The sequence below is a fragment of the Calonectris borealis genome, chromosome 5 (assembly GCF_964195595.1).
Source record: "Calonectris borealis chromosome 5, bCalBor7.hap1.2, whole genome shotgun sequence".
Lineage (NCBI taxonomy): Eukaryota > Metazoa > Chordata > Aves > Procellariiformes > Procellariidae > Calonectris > Calonectris borealis.
In genome coordinates this window covers 7,687,824-7,706,024 of record NC_134316.1, presented here as the reverse complement: position 1 = coordinate 7,706,024, position 18,201 = coordinate 7,687,824, and the positions used below count along the sequence as shown (strand labels likewise).

General features: G+C 45.5%; 1 protein-coding gene across 1 annotated transcript in view; it reads right to left on the bottom strand.

Annotated features, from left to right (window-relative positions):
• The window catches only part of PRKCH (protein kinase C eta), a 118,392-nt gene that overhangs the window by 52,855 nt on the left and 47,336 nt on the right, over positions 1 to 18,201 (bottom strand). Inside the window, exons 3-9 of the mRNA XM_075150875.1 lie at positions 16,076 to 16,226; positions 15,218 to 15,252; positions 13,633 to 13,721; positions 11,754 to 11,883; positions 10,733 to 10,860; positions 8,383 to 8,526; positions 7,470 to 7,643 (exon numbers count right to left, since the gene is read on the bottom strand). Of these exons, the coding sequence (XP_075006976.1) occupies positions 7,470 to 7,643; positions 8,383 to 8,526; positions 10,733 to 10,860; positions 11,754 to 11,883; positions 13,633 to 13,721; positions 15,218 to 15,252; positions 16,076 to 16,226 (851 nt within the window). The remainder of the gene's footprint in view (positions 1 to 7,469; positions 7,644 to 8,382; positions 8,527 to 10,732; positions 10,861 to 11,753; positions 11,884 to 13,632; positions 13,722 to 15,217; positions 15,253 to 16,075; positions 16,227 to 18,201) is intronic.

Genomic DNA, 18,201 nt, shown 5'->3' with positions numbered 1-18,201 from the left:
GACTAGAGTCTTTTACTCAACATACACACAAAAGGATGATTTTCATCACTCTTGTTCATCTGTAACTGTTCCATTAGAAACAAAACAAAAGCCCCAACTAAAAAAAAAAAGATCTCAGACACTAGGTCAATGAATTAAATCACATATAAAAAAATGACTGTGTAATCCCAGTTAAAAAAAAAAAGCCAGCTTGGCCAGCATTATAACAAAATATCCAAAAAATACAAAAAAAAATTGAAAGAAGAAATAAAATTAAATCTTCCCCTCCAGACCTTTTAAAATGGCATAGAAAACCACATAAACACTCCTTCCCACATGAAAGGTCAAAAAACCTGGACTTGGAGGGGAATAAATTGAGGAATAAGGAACAAGAATGTATCAAGCTATAGACATCACCTGTTAATCAAAGATTTATGGGACATCTGCACCCCTCAGCTGGCTGCTGGTATCATGGTGTCTCAGAAGAGAGTAGCTCTGTAAAGATCACACTCTTTTTATGGCCCTCAGTTCAGAAAAAAGCTACTGGAATTGGTGTTTCCAGTTTGGAGTGACCAACCTGGAACAGCTCTGGCCTGTTTTTAAAAACACTGAACTCTACAATATCTGCTGGCCTCAGACTGTGCTGGGGAAGGCTGGAGACCTCTACAAGCTCGGCCAAAGGTCTTCTGGAAAATTAAGAGTGCCGAAACACCCAAAGGCCACTTGGAAACGGCTTCCCTCGAGGGCTTTGTGGATTCACCCTCTCACCTTAAACATCACCTCGAAAGCAATACGGATTCAAAGAGACTGAAACCTAAAGCACCGCTGGGTCACACCTCAGATAGTTACCTCTTCTCTGGGCTTCGACTGCCTTCCCCCCCCCCAGTACTGACTGGCACCTGGCTCAGGCTGCTTGCGAGTTTTTTTTCCATTTTGATTCCTTTTTATGCTGCAACTTTCTTGATTTTAAGGCCAAAGAAAAACATTAGTTTCGCATACTGCGGCTAACCATAGGCAACAGCATCTCCTCCAGCTACCCTTGCACTAAGCGTGATAATTTGTCTAAGTTACACTCTCTCCAATAAGCCACTGCAGATGGAGACAGGCATTTTCTCAGCTTCATAAAAATGCAAGTATTCAAAGTCCCTCAACAACCAGGGGTGGGAAAGTTACACTCAGGAGCTACAACACGATGACGGCAGCTAACCCTTCAGTTCATGTTTTCACTTCAGCTCGTGTCACCTCAATGTGCAGCCTAAGCGTGGACAGCCAGCAAAGTTCACAGATAAAATCAGAAATGTCAGTCTGATCTTGTTTCATCTTCTGCAAACAAAACCACTCTGCCTGCAAAAAAAACCCCAACCCTGTATGTTCCTGCAACAAAGAGACCACTGCAAGGTGTTGCTATGCACATCAGAGAAAGCCAAGCCTTTCAGACCAGGCTTTGGAGGCCTCACACATCTGGTTTACCGGCAACTTGGGCCAGCAAAGATGTCATGGGTTTTTAGCGGATGTGAACACTGTAAAACCACAGAAAGACACAGTTTTGACCAGTCTGCCAGTTGGTGCTGGACAGGACAGGAACCAGAGAAAGGCAGAAACCGACTGCCGCTCCTGTGGTCGCAAAGCCAACGTGAGGGCACCGCGCACACACGCCCACCGACGCCGCACCGGAGAGCAAAGGTGGAGAGAGGAAATTCCCCCGTACCTCCCTGTCCAACAGCCTCCCAAAAAACCTAACTCGCTGCCCCAGGGCCCCAAAGCACAGCTCAAGCTCCTTCAAGCCTGATTTCAGAAGGACTCTGCAGCAAGCCCCCAGCGGGGTGCCTCCCTTTCTTGGCTGCGTTTACAGCCACAAGGCATGTGAGGCCATACCAAGCCTTTCGGAAAATGCCAGGCCTATGAACAGGATGTCCCCAACACCATCTTCACTTGATTTTGGCTGGCAGCAACAAAACTGAAGCATGCACTGGTCTTGCAGCACAGTGGCTTGGGGCTAGCAACAGTCTCAGTGCTCAAGAACAGGGGAAAAAGTCTCAATGCTTGCAGAAATGTATCCAAGAAGTGCACTTGGCTGTCGGGTGTATGTACATATCGAGTCGTGCCTCCCCAACGTGCCAGAGAGGGAAGGCTGGGGGTTTAGAGCCTGGGAGATGAACACAGCTGTCCTCTCTGCTCCCAAAGGGCTCCCTCTCAGCACCTTTCAACGAGAACATCAAAGAGTCCTCACTGCTTCCTTACCACCCACCAGCACACTCCAAGGCCTCTGTCAGGATGCATGTTCATCTAACCAGAACCCCAGCAAGGCTGCCGCTGCCTTTCCAGTCTTCCTCACCTTCCCCATGCCAGGCTCTGCCCTGGGGCTGCCCTGTGCTCTACCCATGTGGTGACAGCGGAGTGGCTGGTGGACAACCAGGGTGATGCTGGAGATCCCCTGGAGGGACCATGAGCAAGGGACTCCGCTGGAGGGACCATGACTGAAGGACTCCAAGGACATACAAGGGCACCTAGACTTCTCCTGTGGCATCCAGGGACCAACGGGTGGGTGAGCAGCCAGCCAGCTGCCATTGCTCAGTCCCACTGCTTTTGCTGATGGCCTCGCACTGGAAAATTATGCCCCTGCCAAAGGCTCCAGATTAGCTCTAACACTTCCAGGAGGTGAAATACAGGATCATCTGTTTAAACACCTGGGTGATCCATGACATGATGCCCACACTGACCCTGGAAAAACTGTTTGAGCACCCTGGGAGCCAGCGGAGATGTGGAGAAACCTTCCCCTTCCATGTCGAGAGCATGACATCAGCCCACAGCTTTTAAAGAGGGCGGAAAGCTGTGTGCCGGACAGCAGGCTGCCCTCATAAAACGAGACCAGTTCAATGATTAGCTGCCCTGGAGTCCCTGGGCCAGTCCCTACCGGCTTCAATAGCACCCCTGCTATTATCTCAGAAGGACGCTTGTTACAGAAAATCACGTCCCTCTGCCAAGTTTGCGTGTCTCACTATTTTTGGAATGACAGGGGCAGGCTCTGTGCCTCAGCAACTGTCAGCAGAGCCACACAGAGAGCAAATCCATATAACGATCAGGCTAGCAAGGACAGTGCTGGAAACAGCATCGCCTGGGGGACAGTCCCCTGGAAGCACCCTTCGGTCATGAGAAAAGGGATAAGGGCAATAAACATAAAACCCAGAAGGTATTTGACACTATTTGCATGGGAAGCTGATCTCCCCCAGACCTTTTCATTCTCATGCATACAAGTGGAGACAAAAGGATTTAAAAGCAAACCACCTGTGCAGGAAGGTTGGTTCCTAAACCCCAGAGAAGACAGGACCTACTTACTGCAAACTCATTTTAATTAAAACATTCCAGGATCCACATTCCCCAGGATTAAATTACTGACTTAGCTACTTATACATATAGCCTCTTTCACCCGTTCTAGGACAGTATTGTTGAGGTCTTGGATGACACCAGTGTCAGGTAAACAGAAACGAGCATTTTTTGGTGCTTGTGACCCCTAACGCAGGATCCACAATTATCCACAGGTCAGCCCCAGCACCTGTCAGCAACTCACAGATTACTGCAGCAGGAGCATAATCCTCTCTGACACTAAAGGATGATTCTAAGGCCCTAGAAAAAGCAGAGGTGAATGGCTCAGGCAAGGTGGAAAGTTCCCAAAGCAAGGCTTTCAATTAAAAAGAAATAATCATTAAAAAAACAGATGCGGTGAGCAAGGAAGACCTTGCATAGATGCAGCTGGAGCAGGACTTAAACTGCCCCCCCTCCACCCCAAAGAGACCAGCAGAACTCCTTCCTTGCCTTTCACAGGAAAGGAATCTGGAGGTGCAAGTCCGAAACCGCCCAGCCCAGCTCTGGGCATGCACAGGGCCATGTCCAGCCTCTGCCAGCCTGCCGTGCAGCTAATATTTCCTCTTTAGGCTCTGAAAACTGTGACCCGCACCTGGCAGAGACAACACTTGCAGCTCCTACCACCTAGTGGCTGCAATATTTCTCTGTGACAGAGCAAAGAGGCTGTTTGGAGGTCAGGCAGCCTCAGCCCACCCTGGGCAAATAAAGCAGCCCTTGCTAGCGGGTATTGCTTATGCTGCGGCTGAGACTAAATTAGGACCACACTGAGCACAGAGGCAGTACAAGAGAACAGAAAACCTTTCTGAAAACCATTAGCAGCTAATGTAAGCACATAAAAACCTCAGCTAGCTCTAAAACAGGTGAGCAAAAGTAGCAGCAATATAGATGAACTCGGGCAATGCATTGCTGTTTCTGGTACTTGTGCCAGCTGAGCTAATGCTACATTACTAGCACTACATGACACTGCGCTGCACAGCACAGACATGCCCCAGGCTGTTTAAGTCAGCCCTAGGCTGTGTAAGTCAGGAGAAGAGTTTGCTGCTTTGTGTGGAATATTATACAAGAGTCAGAATTCAAATGGTTCTAGATCCAGCCAAACCCCCAAACCCTTTGAGCGCTCTGTCCTCAAACTGCTGCAGCTTTTCAGGCGCTTCCAAGGTCCTTCCCTTCCAGTTTCCACAATTTCCTCTTGAACTGGGGGAGGGGGGGCAGGGGGACCATAACTGGACACCCCTATTATAGATGCAGCCTCATCAGTGCCAAGCAGAGGGGATAATGACTTCCCCCGAGCTCCTGAAGCAGCGCAGTACGTAATTTAACTTATGTGCAATGAGACTGCACTGCTGGCTCAATCTCAACCATAAGCCCCAGGGACCTTCCAGCTGGGCTACTACCCTGCCAGTCAGTCCCAGCCTGTCTTGATGCATCTTACGGGATCAGGCTCTGACTTCGCTTTGACAAGTGGTAAGAAGCCTCAAAATGGCTAGTTCTTGAAAAAATTTCTAAAGGCAGGCCCAGTAGGTCATTATTTACCCAGGACCTCCGTGGCAGACTGGAGTCACGCTTTGTTTTTTATAACATGAACCGTTACTACTTCATTTTCAGAGTTTGGGCTGTAAGTGTGATACACGTGATGCATACCTAGTGAAACTAGGTATTGTTTTGTGTAACCCTCCCCCAACTCCAAACACAAGAAAGCATTTTGGTATTTTTAAATATGGCTGCAGGCCGACATTTTGAATAAGTGGTTACTGTTTTATTTTAATACATATATACTCTTTTCTGCCAGGTTCATGTTAATGGAGGGGCTAACCCAATGCCATGTAAAGAACAAGCAGAAACCTTAAATACTGTATCAGCCCGGTTAAGCCCTACTGGAAGGACTCTGTCCAGTGAATACCCTGCTGTTGCAATCATTTCTCTATTATAGCAAAGGGATTTAATTACGCTTTTATAAGCAATTTACATCTGGTTATTCTGGATTGAGGTGGGTGTCACTCAGTGCAGAATATGGACAAAAGACATGATGAACCACGTTAGTTTGAAATCTACTTTTTCTTTTGTAAACGCTTCCCTTTTTGGTTTTGTTTATTATTGGAGGGAAGTGGTTTTCTGATACTGACAATCCAGATAATGAAGCAAAGAGGGATTCAAGTAAAAGAGGAACCTGGGAAAGACTGGAAATAGCAGGGTCCTGCTCTGACGAGCACCACTCCCTTGGCACCCTTTCAGATACTGACCAGCTCTGCGTTCAGGGCAGCAAGGGCTGAGGGGTTCTTCCCTCCGCTCCTCTGATGAGAAGCTGGTCCAGAAATTCCTGTTCCAGGCTGCTCTACTGTTTAGCAACCTCCTTTTCATTTCCAGTCTAACTGTATCCATGGCCAGTCTAGACTCATTTAATCTTAGCCAGCATCTTGACAGCTTTCCCTCTTCAGTGTTCGGCATCTGCAGACATCAATCAGATCCTCTTTTTGCTTTCAATTTGCTAGTCTAAACAGGCCGAGTTCTTCCTTTTTTTCCACTTTGCAAAAGACTCTGCAATTACTTCATCAGCCCAGAAGACCTTGTCTGCACCCATAGCAGATTGCATGCATTTTTTGAACATTAAAGACAGTACTAGCACGGGGACCTTAAATCTTCCCTAAGTTCATAGGAAATACTCTACACAGCCCAGGAGGAGCACACTTGCTATTTTCACATCTACATTGCAATTCAGTAAGCAAAGCCATAGCAAAAAGCACAGCAATAAGTGGCAAAAACCACTGCTATCCCACATCTGATCTCAAACAGCACACATCAATACTGGACTTTTCTGATATTTTACATGAGAACTTCAGGAAAGCCATTCAAATTTGGGCCCTCTGTCTTCATATTAGGAAATAAAAGAGGCGTTTCCTTGGTTACTAGTGACAACAGTAAGCTTTAAGTTTTGTTTCTGCTATACAGCACAGCTGCCCTGTGAACCACATAAGCTGTATATACAAAAAAAAAAAACACCACCACAAAAAAACAAACCACCTCATTTCTATTACGTGAGTCTACCCAAGAGCTCCACCCTAAATGAGCACAACTCTTCAACTCCATAGCTGGCTGTTGCATCACCCCAGTGAGAAGAGAAAAGGGTGGGTGGCAGGGTGCAATCGTCTGCCCTTTTATTTTTTTTTTTTTTTTAAAGTATTTTGGGTTTATGTAGGAGGAGTGAAGCCACAATTAAAAGGGCAAGTTTCCCTTGCCTCTTCTAAGAGGAAAACAAGCTCTATTACCATTTAGCAATGGATAAAAAGCAACTGGAAAGGAGCCCAGGCAGTTTGGAAGAGTTACACTGCAGAAAATGTCCTAATAACAGCTTAGCTCAGGGACTCCCAAACTTACCTTGCTGGGACACAGCTGCGGCTACTGTCTCCATCACAGACACTCCTCCCTCCACCACCCACATCAGCAACGAGCTCCCACCCACATGCGCACACCAGAGGAGGCTCTAAGCTGGACAGGCAGCACATGTGCAGCCCTCCGCTGAGGTGGGACAGCAACGCTATCATTTGTCAAGAAGAAATACCAGCTGTGGTATGGATCTGATTCAGTGCCTACCCATGTCAGTAAGATCCTTTCCAGTAACCTCAGAAGGATCTTTCATTCAGTTCTGAGCAGTATACAAAGGCTGGTAGATACAGGAGGCTACCCCTGCTTCCAAGTACAATTCATTGCGTTTGCAGATAATTCAATGCAAATACAGTCTTGTTAAAATTCAGGTAGCAAGACAGCAGAGCCTGAGATCCCACAGCAACCGGAGGACACTGCAGGTTTGTAGACATTCGCGCATATGCATTTGGAAACATTCAATGGCACAGAGATGTTTCTAGGGAAGACACAAAGAAAGGCTTCCCTGTTATTACCATTTTGTTAGGGAGCCTAGAACAAGCCAGGATTTTGTTTGCCAAATGCCCAGCAGATGTTAGAGGTGGAATATAGCAGAATGCTCTGTTCACTCTTGAGCAGAGAAGTTTCTCCTGGATCTCAGGTGGACAATTATAACAGGCTAGGGACCAAATACACAGGATAGTGCCTCTGTCCTGAATGTGCCAGCCAGTGTCAGGAGCAAGGCTGCCCACTGCCCAGGCTATACTTACAGGAGTCTGGAAGCAACAGTAGAGCTTGGTGAGGAATGGGTGGTTCCTTGCTAAGGAAAGGATGCGTTTCTCGGTCATGGTGCATTCAACATCGTCATCTTGGAGAATGACGTCCTTCTTCAACACCTTCACTGCATAGAGCTGCCCACTCTCTTTCATCTTGGCAAGCATCACCTAAACCAAAGGGGAGGGTGAATTGCACGGGCTGAGCCCTCAGACTCTATGAGCAACACAGAGCCTCTCACCTTCTCACACTAGAAAGGTCAGTTATCTCATGACCAGGCTTGTGGATGCAAGTGAGTCAGCCTGTTAGTATGGGCATCAGCGTACAATCGATGACACATATGCTACTGTCTGCAGCAGGCTTCTCCGGATAGAAATGCCCACACACGTTGCTCCAATGTCTGGCACGGGGCTAGCTGGTCGAAGCTCATCCACTGTGCCAGGGCAAACCCCCTGAGCAGTGCCATCCATCCCTCTTCCCTCCTCAGTTATCAAATGCAAATGCACCATTTCACATTGGTTTTGTGGCAAAGCAGAGAAATGAAACCCCCATCTCACTGCATTTGAAACCACTGCCTTGTCTCCTTTAAAGGAGAAGTCTCTACATGCTCCAAGAAACGCTGCCCAAACGAGTGCTAATGCACACACTTGCAATTTCTGGTATGGGCCCCGGCATGCAGCTGTTCCTTTGGTTGCTAACTTTTTTCTTTTTTGTGATATCCAGTTCTTCACTTTGCTGTCAGCTTGCTTTCTCCTTCGTTTTCTCCCTGCTCTCTGTAACCAACCTTGTTGCACAAAGCATACTCCACTGGACAGCCTGTGTGCCACATTATGAAATAACTTCATCTACCTTGGAACTTCTTAAATGGGGAATGCGGTTTTCCCCAAAAGAGCCACGAATAACTCTCACCTTTCCAAAACTGCCCTTTCCCAATACACGAAGGAAGGTTAAGTCTTTGATCCCAAGTTTGCTCGCTGAACTTTCACTAACGTTGTTGCCATCTTTCAGGCTGCCTTTTCCCTGATGTTTCAAAGTAGATCTTGAAACCAGTTTCTGTGGAAGAAAGTAAATAAGCATCAGTCTGCATAGAAATTGTACTTTTGCCTCAGAGGTATACACAAGTAGTCAACCTACCAACCTGGGCATTTAGGACCTGTTCAGATGCACTGTATGGCCACTGGAACAGAAAGCATGTTGGTACCACCACCCACATAGCTGTTAACGTGTGACCAGCCAACCTCGGCACTGCGCAGAGCTGTGCTGAGATGTCAACACTGGCTCCTGGCCTGGGCATTTTAAGTTGTAAACCCACTGCCCAGCAGATCCAAGAGGCAAGCCTGCCTCTCTCCACCGTCACGCCCCAGAAAAATAAGACAATGAGTGTGGAAATCCAAGTCTCCTCTCTAACATCAGAGCGAGGAGGACTGCATAATTTCTGCAATATGTGAAGTGCTGGTGAGATCTAGAACCCAAGCTGATTTCATCTGAATCTCTTAGGTTTCTACCTGATTTTAAGACTCTTACTCAAAGCCCAGTTCAGTGGGACCCAAACTTCAAAATATTTTTCTTTCCCACAGCTGGGCTGCTGGCTTCCTCCACCGCTGTAAATTCCATGGAAGGCTGTTCATTCCCACGCCAGCAGTGCAGTGTCTGCATTTTCAGGAATTGTACCAGTATTAGCACACATTTCTAGAGCTTCTGTTTTTGCAGTATACGAAGATCAAGTCAACCCCTAGTGCCCTCTGTTCACAGCTCTCCAGGTACGAGTACGCATATAAACCACGAGTACTCTCACTCAGTTTATTAGCCCGAACAAAGTCACACGGACTTCTTGAGCTCCACCTTGTGACTACTTTGGTGTAAAGCAAAATTCTTCCTGCACAGACGACTTGTCTCACTGCCACAGAAACGGCAACCCCAGCCATGGGGAAAGAACCAAGAGCATTCAGGACAGCACCCAGCAAAACTCCCGACAGATTTACAGCTTACAGCACAGTCTGAACACTTACCTAGAGCCTTTAGCTCACAAATAACGAGAAGAGATTGTTAAACACCAAGCACAGGCTTTATTTTCCTGGTTTCATCTCCTTTTGATGTGCAGATTATGCAAACAACAAATGCCAACAAGTGCTGATCTTTACAGAACTGAGAAGGGAGTGTGGGGCTTGTGTTTTCCTGTAACCCCAGGATAACTGTCCCCCTGAACTGCTGCAGCACGGAGAGCAAAGATAAGAAAGTCTCGTTTGCTACAAACCAACTGAAATCAGAAGAGACAGCACAGCCTAATGAGCAGGCTAGGCCGATACGGTATCATGTGGTCAACCAATGTAGCTGACTAACTGTATGAGGAGATTTACCAAGTCTGACAAGTATGTTTTGGGTCTTTTTGGTCAAATAAAAATATATAGACCAACATTTTATTATGGGTTATTGTGGTTTCAAGCAAACTCACTTTTCTAAGCTGCTAGCAAAGGAAACATGATGAAAACTTGTTATCAAATGACAGCTCTGATTTCCATTACCCTTTATGGGCATTTTCACTCAAGCTCTTACAGTGTGTTTTAAACTCTCTGAATAGACTCAGATATACAACAGCTGGATTTTTAGTATACCTTAAGTACTGACAAACAGAAATTGTACACATATGTCCCAAACCTGCAACAAGCTCACTAGGACCCTGGCTTGGACAGCAAAGACCAGAGATGATGTTGTGTTGACAGGGACCACAGATTTTAGCTGGGGAAACTGTAGTGAAGAGTGAAATGATTTCCCCAAAATCACTCAGAAAAACAGTGACAAAGCAGGGAAGAGAACCTGGGCCTTTTGGTGAGCTCTTCTTATGCTCTATTCCGAGCTACATATGCAGACAGTGCATTTGTGTTCGCGGGAAAGGTAAAAAAAGGCATGGCATGAATTATATTGACCATTAATTAGTTTGGGGTCTTATTCTCCTCTCATTCATGCCAAACAGATAAAAGAGTCAATGGAGTCACATCACTGTGAAACATAAGCAGACAACAAAGCAACACCTACAGACTAAAGCCTCCGTCGGGATAAACCTGGATATAAGACATCGATTTTCCAGGTGAAGTCTTTGCCACAAGCCACAGACAGTAACAACCTACTCATGCAGTCCACCACCCAACGCCACCTAACTGAAGTCTCTCACTTCTCCTGCACCCATATAAAGACTCAGTTGTAAACGTTTTAAATAGAGGAGGAGGAAAAAAAGAAAAAAAAGAAAAAGCAAAAGACTCACCGAATTTGGGGAAATGCTCCCTGGTTGCAGGCCCATGCATGCCAAGGTTTTAGCAAGCTCTGCTGAGTTCACCCCACAGTTCGGTGCAACATTTGCTTGGCATCGGATGTGGACGTTCATTTTACAGACTGACAGGGGTGATGGTAGGGATGGAAAGTAAAAGCAAAGGAACAATTTAAATAACTTAGAGTGATTTATTGCTGAGAAATAATTTAGCAATTCTGCTTCAGGAAACACCCCCATCTGGATCTACCCTGTGTCTTTAAACTAAAAGGATTTTTGCCACTGATATCAGCAGAAACAAAATTAGGACTCTCATAAGAGAATAAACTCCTGAAAATCAGGAATATACCCCAAACTCTCCAAGTGGGATGCCACATTACCAGAAGCTATTCATAAGCACGTTTGTCAGGTATACAAATACCATTGCAGCTATGCCTGCAGGTAAAATTAGGATTTATAAAGCCACAGAATTCACAACAAACTTCCCCTGCATTTGCAGGTATCTAATTTTAAAGATACACTGTTCAGTGGGAAACGAAAATCCTTCTTGTTCTCACTCGTGGACACACATACACCCTCTTGTGGGAGATGAAAGCAAATGAAAACTGTTTGTTACCCATACGATTTTCCAGTCTGGATCACTGAAACAAAAACATAACACCAGGACATGCTTTGTCATCAATTAACGGTGTGACAGACAGGGTAGTCAACCTAAAGCAATGACCCTTTTTTCCCCCCTCAGATGCCTTTTCATTGCCTTATCTCATTAGGGGAGGAAAAGCCTTGAGGTAAAGGGAAAAATGAATGCAGGAAGCAGCAATACCCAAGAATATTTTCAATAATGCCAGTTAAACAAAGCTGTGCTAAGAGTAGATCAGCGTTTTTCTTAACTCTTGCGAAGATGAATATTCATTGCTCGGCTTTCTCTTGAAGGTTGCACAAATCAGGCCCACACAGTGCATCAAGAGTCTAAAAATATATGTATTTTGTGAAAAGGCTACAGTAAGAAGCTGCTCACTTTTACACTGTAGGCCCTGTCGCATGATTCCCCAGAGCAAGGAACCGCAGTGGTCGCAGAAAGTCGGGACTTTGTAGTTGTGGACGCTGAACTTATGAGGAATGTTGATTCCAAACCTCTGTTCAGTCACCTGAGGCACCAAAAGAAAAGCACAGATTTAAAATTCAAATACATATATATAAGCTGATGTTCATTTACATAAAGGCATTTAAGTGCAAAACTATGAAAATAATTCCAACTCAGAAAATGTCCCAATCCACCACCTCACTGAGGTTCACTGCAGGTGAACATTGAGTGACCAACCACACCTGCCGCCAGCCTGCGCTGGTTTCCTTGCCGGTCAGGCTGGACTACCTGACAAAGCAGATTTTAAAAAGGGCTGCCCAGCCAATTTTAAATTCTTAAAACCAAGTTAGAAATAGAAGTGTGGGTTACCTCATCACAAACCTGTCACACTGAAGTGCCACATATAAATTACGTTAGCTACACCATTTTGTAACTAACCGGTTTTCAAATTATTAACTTGCACACTATGTGCAAACATTTAACTTTAGGCCAAACTGTTGATTTTATTAAATTTAATATAGAATAGTTTTCCCAGCTCCTCCTAAAATTCTCATTCCCCTTCTCACCCTCCTTGTTATTAAGAGTCTTTCATTTCAGGCCCACATTTCGCTTTCTCGCTTGCTCTCATCCCCTTTTTATCCTTGTTCTTTTCCAACCGTGAATCATGCAGATCTCAAAGACACCTTAGAAAACGTTGGATCGGCTGAAGAAACCCATCCCCATTGAACCTCTTCATTGCTTTCCATTTTGTGTCTCAACATGCAGATCCTGGAAGACTGAGGGGCAACCCACAACTTCACAAAGAAAAGTCAGGGGTGCGACTCAAACAATGAGTTTAAAGTCAGCGGTGCCTCCTCACCCTTGTCTTCTTTTAAAGTAGCTTAGAGCTGTTATAAATCCTTCACAAACCTAGAAGAGGGGTGAGGAGACTCCGCATTTAACTTGCACTTTAGCCTTAAGCATTTTAACTTATTTTCATCTGGTTTGGCAAGGGGTCATTTTAAGAAGTCTAGCTCAGCAGTTTGGAGGCAAGAAATAACGAGCAAAGGCAATTGCTTATCTGCACTGGAAAGAAGGTTTCTGCATGGCACACAATACAGAGCTACCTCCTCATTAAAAATATTTCAATTGAATTTTCCTCAAACAGTTATTAAACAATTTCCAGTTACAGAAATGAGACATGCAATGTACAGGGCAGTTTTAGGTGGGGATGTTACTCCTGTCAAATACAGCCAAAACTAGCAAGAGAGAAAACCTTCAGAAACACAAGTTATGCAAGGGTTCTTTATTACAACATAAATAATTTCATAGAGTAAAGGAGTGGAGCAATGATGAAATGAGCACTTTAAATTACCAGAAAAGAAAAAAGAGGCATAATAATAAAGACCAGTGGTTAGATTTTAAAGCCAGAGAAATCCACATTAAGAACTGGGCACCAAATTTTGATGACAACGCAGATAATCATGAAAGAAAATTACCATGGAAAACAGTGGATTTGCTATTTCTTGATGTCTTCCAATGAAGACACCAAGCCTTCCTAAACTATGTGCTAGTCCAGCCAGTTACTGGAATTAACAGAAGAACCACCAGATGGGGGATTGGACTAGATGACCTTTAAAGGTCCCTTCCAACCCAAACTATTCTATGATGATATTGTAGGGCCTTTAGGCATGTCCCTATCACTCTTCCTCACTTGAAAATCTATGAATAAAGATAACACAGAGTAAATTATTTTATAGGACAATCCCCAGCAACCCAGAAAACCTCAGGATTCGCAAATTATGATGACCCAAAATAACCACCATGACTTTACCTTGAGATCGGTCTTGTTAGTATTGTTTTGGCACGTGCAAGCTGTAACAATTAGATGATGGCAGCGCTTGTGTACAACACAGGTGCATACTAGGAAACAAAAGAGGCATGCTGAAAAGAGTTGTCGAAAGACCCCGAACACGTCAACCCATCAGCTGGTTTAAGGCTCAGCTTATATCATCAAGACACAGTAAAGTTGTGGAAAAATAACTGGTGACTTGGAATTTCCAAAATCTCGTAACAGATCTGGAGATGTATCTCTAACCCACTGCAACAGAAATTCTGCACTGGATCACTCATACAGCCTAGAAAACAGCTGCCTATACAAAATACAGGTGATGCCCACAGAAAAAACAGTGTAACGTCACAAATGAACTAAAAAAATGCTGTTGAAATTATCCAGTGGAGAGCATTTCTCACAACATACACAAACAATATTAGAGATATCAAAAGCCGTCCCTACATCTCAGTGACATAGTGTCTCTTATACTGGATACCCGACCGAGTCCTGCCCAGTTAGTTTGTTATTAAGGCTCAGTGCAATGCTTGGATCTGGGGAGCTAGATAACTGCAGCAGAATGGTGCTGTGTCTGGGCTAATTAGCTAGTCCCCATCAAGAGGGCTAATCAGCCCTAAAGCAGAGTTAGGTTCTCTCCAGGGCTGAAGCTGGCTTGGCTGGAATGAACTTGGATTCCTCCACTCCATAAACCCAGCATGCACCGTAGACACCACCAAGGGCCGTAGCTACTGTCTATGTAAGATTTTTGTAATGGAAACTGTACATTGCAGATGTGTGGCAGGGTCCCGCACTATTCTGTTTGTTGCTGACTCAAGCTTGCACTCATAAGGGTCTATCAATACCATTCATCTCCACCCAGAAATTTTATGCAGGATATCCATTTTGTTTACATGTAGCTTCCTTTCATATGAGGATACCAGTGCCCCATTACACTGCACAAGAAAAGGCTGTGTTAGAAGGCTATACTGAGCGACCATACACCTGTGAGGCAAGTAATCAAATAAAAAAAAAAAAAAAATCTTACCACAGAAAAAGGGAAAGGAAGAACAATGATGAGGTGCAAACAAGCATCACATACATCTATACAGCCATTCAGCCAAAACATGCAGTCAGACAAAAGTGCTGTGCCAGCCCACAAGGCTGCCCTTTGAAGTCACAGCCCTAGTTTCACTTTGTTGAGCTACATAGGTGGAGAAGGGAAGAGGGTGGCCATTCCAGTAGGACACTTCGTGTCCCAATACCAGCTGAACACTGTCCTGAAGGGACCCTGGATCTCTCAAGCCTAGCTGGGTGTTGCATGTACTCAGCAACTCGGTGGATCTGCACAGGAGGAAAACCATGGGCGAAATAGAGCTACCGGACACCTAGGTGTTTGCACGAATGTAGGTGTTGCTCCTGCATGCCTGCAAGCCGACAGCTGCTCAAATGCACAGTTTTGGCTGGCTGGGGAGGAAGAGGAGTGGTGACTTCAGAGAAGCTTGTAACTGCAGGATGTCCCAGCAGCACAGGAGAGGGCTCCTGAGCCAGCACATCCTACACACACACCGTGCAGAGCAGAGCACCTTACCTTGGCACTGGTATCCCTGCTTCCCAAAGACGCCCCTGTTCAAAACAAAATATGAACTTGATTTAACGTCAGAAAGCCAGTCTTCTTGCAGATCATTTACAGAAGAGAGCACCAAAATTCAAGAGGATCCCAAATGACCAGATCCCTGGGGCAAAACTGCCCAGTAATAATGAGGCAATTCAGCGCAGGGGTGTGAGAGCGTAACAAAGCACTGCAAGGGCTGTAGCTTACAGGACAGGCTGTCAACATGCATGTTATTCCCCATATTCCCTCTCACTCTAGTTTCTGAAATACCTGACTTTATTACCACACACACCACACTGATCCCAGCAGCCCACACCCTGTTATTATGTCTCCCACTCCATGCTCTTTTGAGACATATCTAAGTTTTTCTCCCTGCTCTGCCTACTCCCCCACATGTATCACCCCACACCTCACACCTCTGATGGCTTTTCTGTTCTCAGGCATTTTCTCTAGTCTTTCATGCAACTGTTTTTTGTCAGCATAATCTCAAAGCTTCACTCAAGTTAATATTTGGAGTCTTTCTTCAGATTGCTTGGGTTACTTTCCCCCCCTCACCGAAATAATATCTGTGCTCACAAGTGAGGAACACTGTCCCATCCCCACACCCTCCAGTTTGCTTCCAGCATCCAAGATACACATCAGCTCTGCCCTCTCTGCAGTAGACTCCAGTTTGCAGCATAAATGTATCCTGCTAAACCTGATGGCCAAGGGGAGTCACATCAGTGGCCCTTGGTAAAGTGCTGGGTGACTGATACAGGATCGGGGGTGGCATGTCAGTCCCCAAAACGCGAAGGGACAGAGAACTCCACACCACCGCATTCGAGCCATTCTTACCAGATGAACTCCCTGCAGTGCGAGCAGTACGTAGGCTGTCGCAGGTAGGTAGCCATGAATTTGTGCCCGTTCACCTGGTGCACTCGCCTTCGCATCGCCCGCTGGCGTTTCCGAGTGAGGTTCTTAAAAATTCGATCCCTCGGGAGAGTCCCTGTGCAGAGGAAAAAAGAAAAAAAAAAATCGTTTACACAATCATGCACAGTTATTAGTCCTGGTTTTGCTATGGCACAAAATGCTTTCAAAGACCACGATTACATCCCCGGTTTAGAATTCGGGGACCACGCTCTAGAACAAGGAAAGCACCGGGGACAGGCAACAGAGGAAGTTAATTGCAAAGGCCCCTTTAGTTCAAAATTACGTTCTTCATCTAGAAATAACTGCCTCTTCCCATCTTCCTCTCACTCCTCTCCCATGTTGAGACATGTCACTAACCCATTAATTCACAAGCTGTAAACAGACCAGAAGCTCAAGGCTAATGAGTTATTATAACTCACAGCTTTTTGGGCGATAACTCCCGAAAACATGACTGCACGCAACCAACTGACCAGCCCCACGGGGCAGGGCCCCACTTGCCCAGCCAAAGCGATGCCTTGCTCAGTGAATGGTGTTTATCCACTTCAGTATCACCGCTTGTAGCGATTTTGCTTCCTTGGATAAAAAGGCACAGCCTAATTTTTCAAGGCCTGCTAGTTGTTTGATATGTGCCACTCTCAGCTTTCTTTAAAGGGTAGATAATATTTTAAAGTTCTGGGCAGCAGGGACCCAGGAACTGCTGGCATTCAAATCTGAATTGTCCTAAAATTTAATTTTTTTTTTTTTTTTTTTTACTGGCTTTAATTCAGCCATATAGCCATTTCCTAGCAAAGCTCAATTGACACAAAACAAGTCACTCTTAAAAGGCAGAACTGAGCTCTAGATCAAGCAAGCCGTTCCCATACAGCAGCAGCCATCTGACTTGCAAATCGCAGCCAGCTGGTCTGCGGGATCCTTGCACAGACCAGGTCAGACTCAGCTGAGCTTCCCAGATCAAAGCCTCATCTGGGGCACACTCGCCTCAGAAGAAAGAAATGAAATTTGCAGTTTTGGAGTTAGTTGCTTTCTGAAGGATAGGATCAGGCCCTGCTAACAGGCGCATTTTGGGGACACACAATGGAGTCTGCTAGAGCTGATTGTGCACCGATGTACTTACCCAGGACTCGTGTTTTGAGCGCGGACTGGATGCAAGACAAACGCCAGCTATTGCCAAACCCTCTGCACGGATGTAATGACACAGGAAGGGACAGGGTGTCTGTAAACTTCCCACCCATCTGATCATCCCGGAGCAGTGGATCGGCAGCAGTACCCAAACACAGCTGTTACCCTACCACTTCATTTACCCATAAAAAAGGGGGCAGAGCATTTCCCTGCTTTCAACTAGCTTTGTTGATTAACCACTGGTGGGGAAGGGAAAAAAAAAAAAAAAAAAGGAGAAAGCTGTCAACCTGATCAAGGCTTGAAATGTAAGAGTCCCACATCACAGGCGTATTTCCTGGTCCTCTTTGTAGGAGCGGAGATAAGGGAAGCCATCCTGTCAGTACTGAACCCAGCCACATCAAAGGGCTGCGAGCCACACGATGTATTCCTCTCGGTACTCTTGCTACGCAGGTTTAGAAGCAAAACCAGCCATAAAGCTCAAGGTTTTTTTTCCTGCTGTGTTCTCCCAGCCATTTGTGCATGCGTCCCCTCCACAGGCACTAATGGAAACCTCCTACCTGATGGCGTAACTGCGACATGGAGCACGCCTTGACTTTAAGACAGCTTACACTTATTTTTAAAATGGAAATACATGCTATAAATTAGGATTTTCCCATTAAAACAAAACAAAAAAACCAAAAACCAAACAAAAAAAAGAAGGATGTGGTGGGGCTGATCCAAACACTTAACAGAAACCTGCTTTCTTCACTGCAGAGCTTCAAGCAGCTGGGCAGAGAGACTGGCACAGAAAAGCCTGCCTTTCTAGGGAGGTGCTTGAACATGCGTTCAATTCTCACTGAAGTCAACAGGACTCAGGAGACCACAGGAATTGCCAGACTGAATCAGAACATTGGTCCATCTAGTTCAGCATCCTGCCTCTGTCAGTGGGCAAC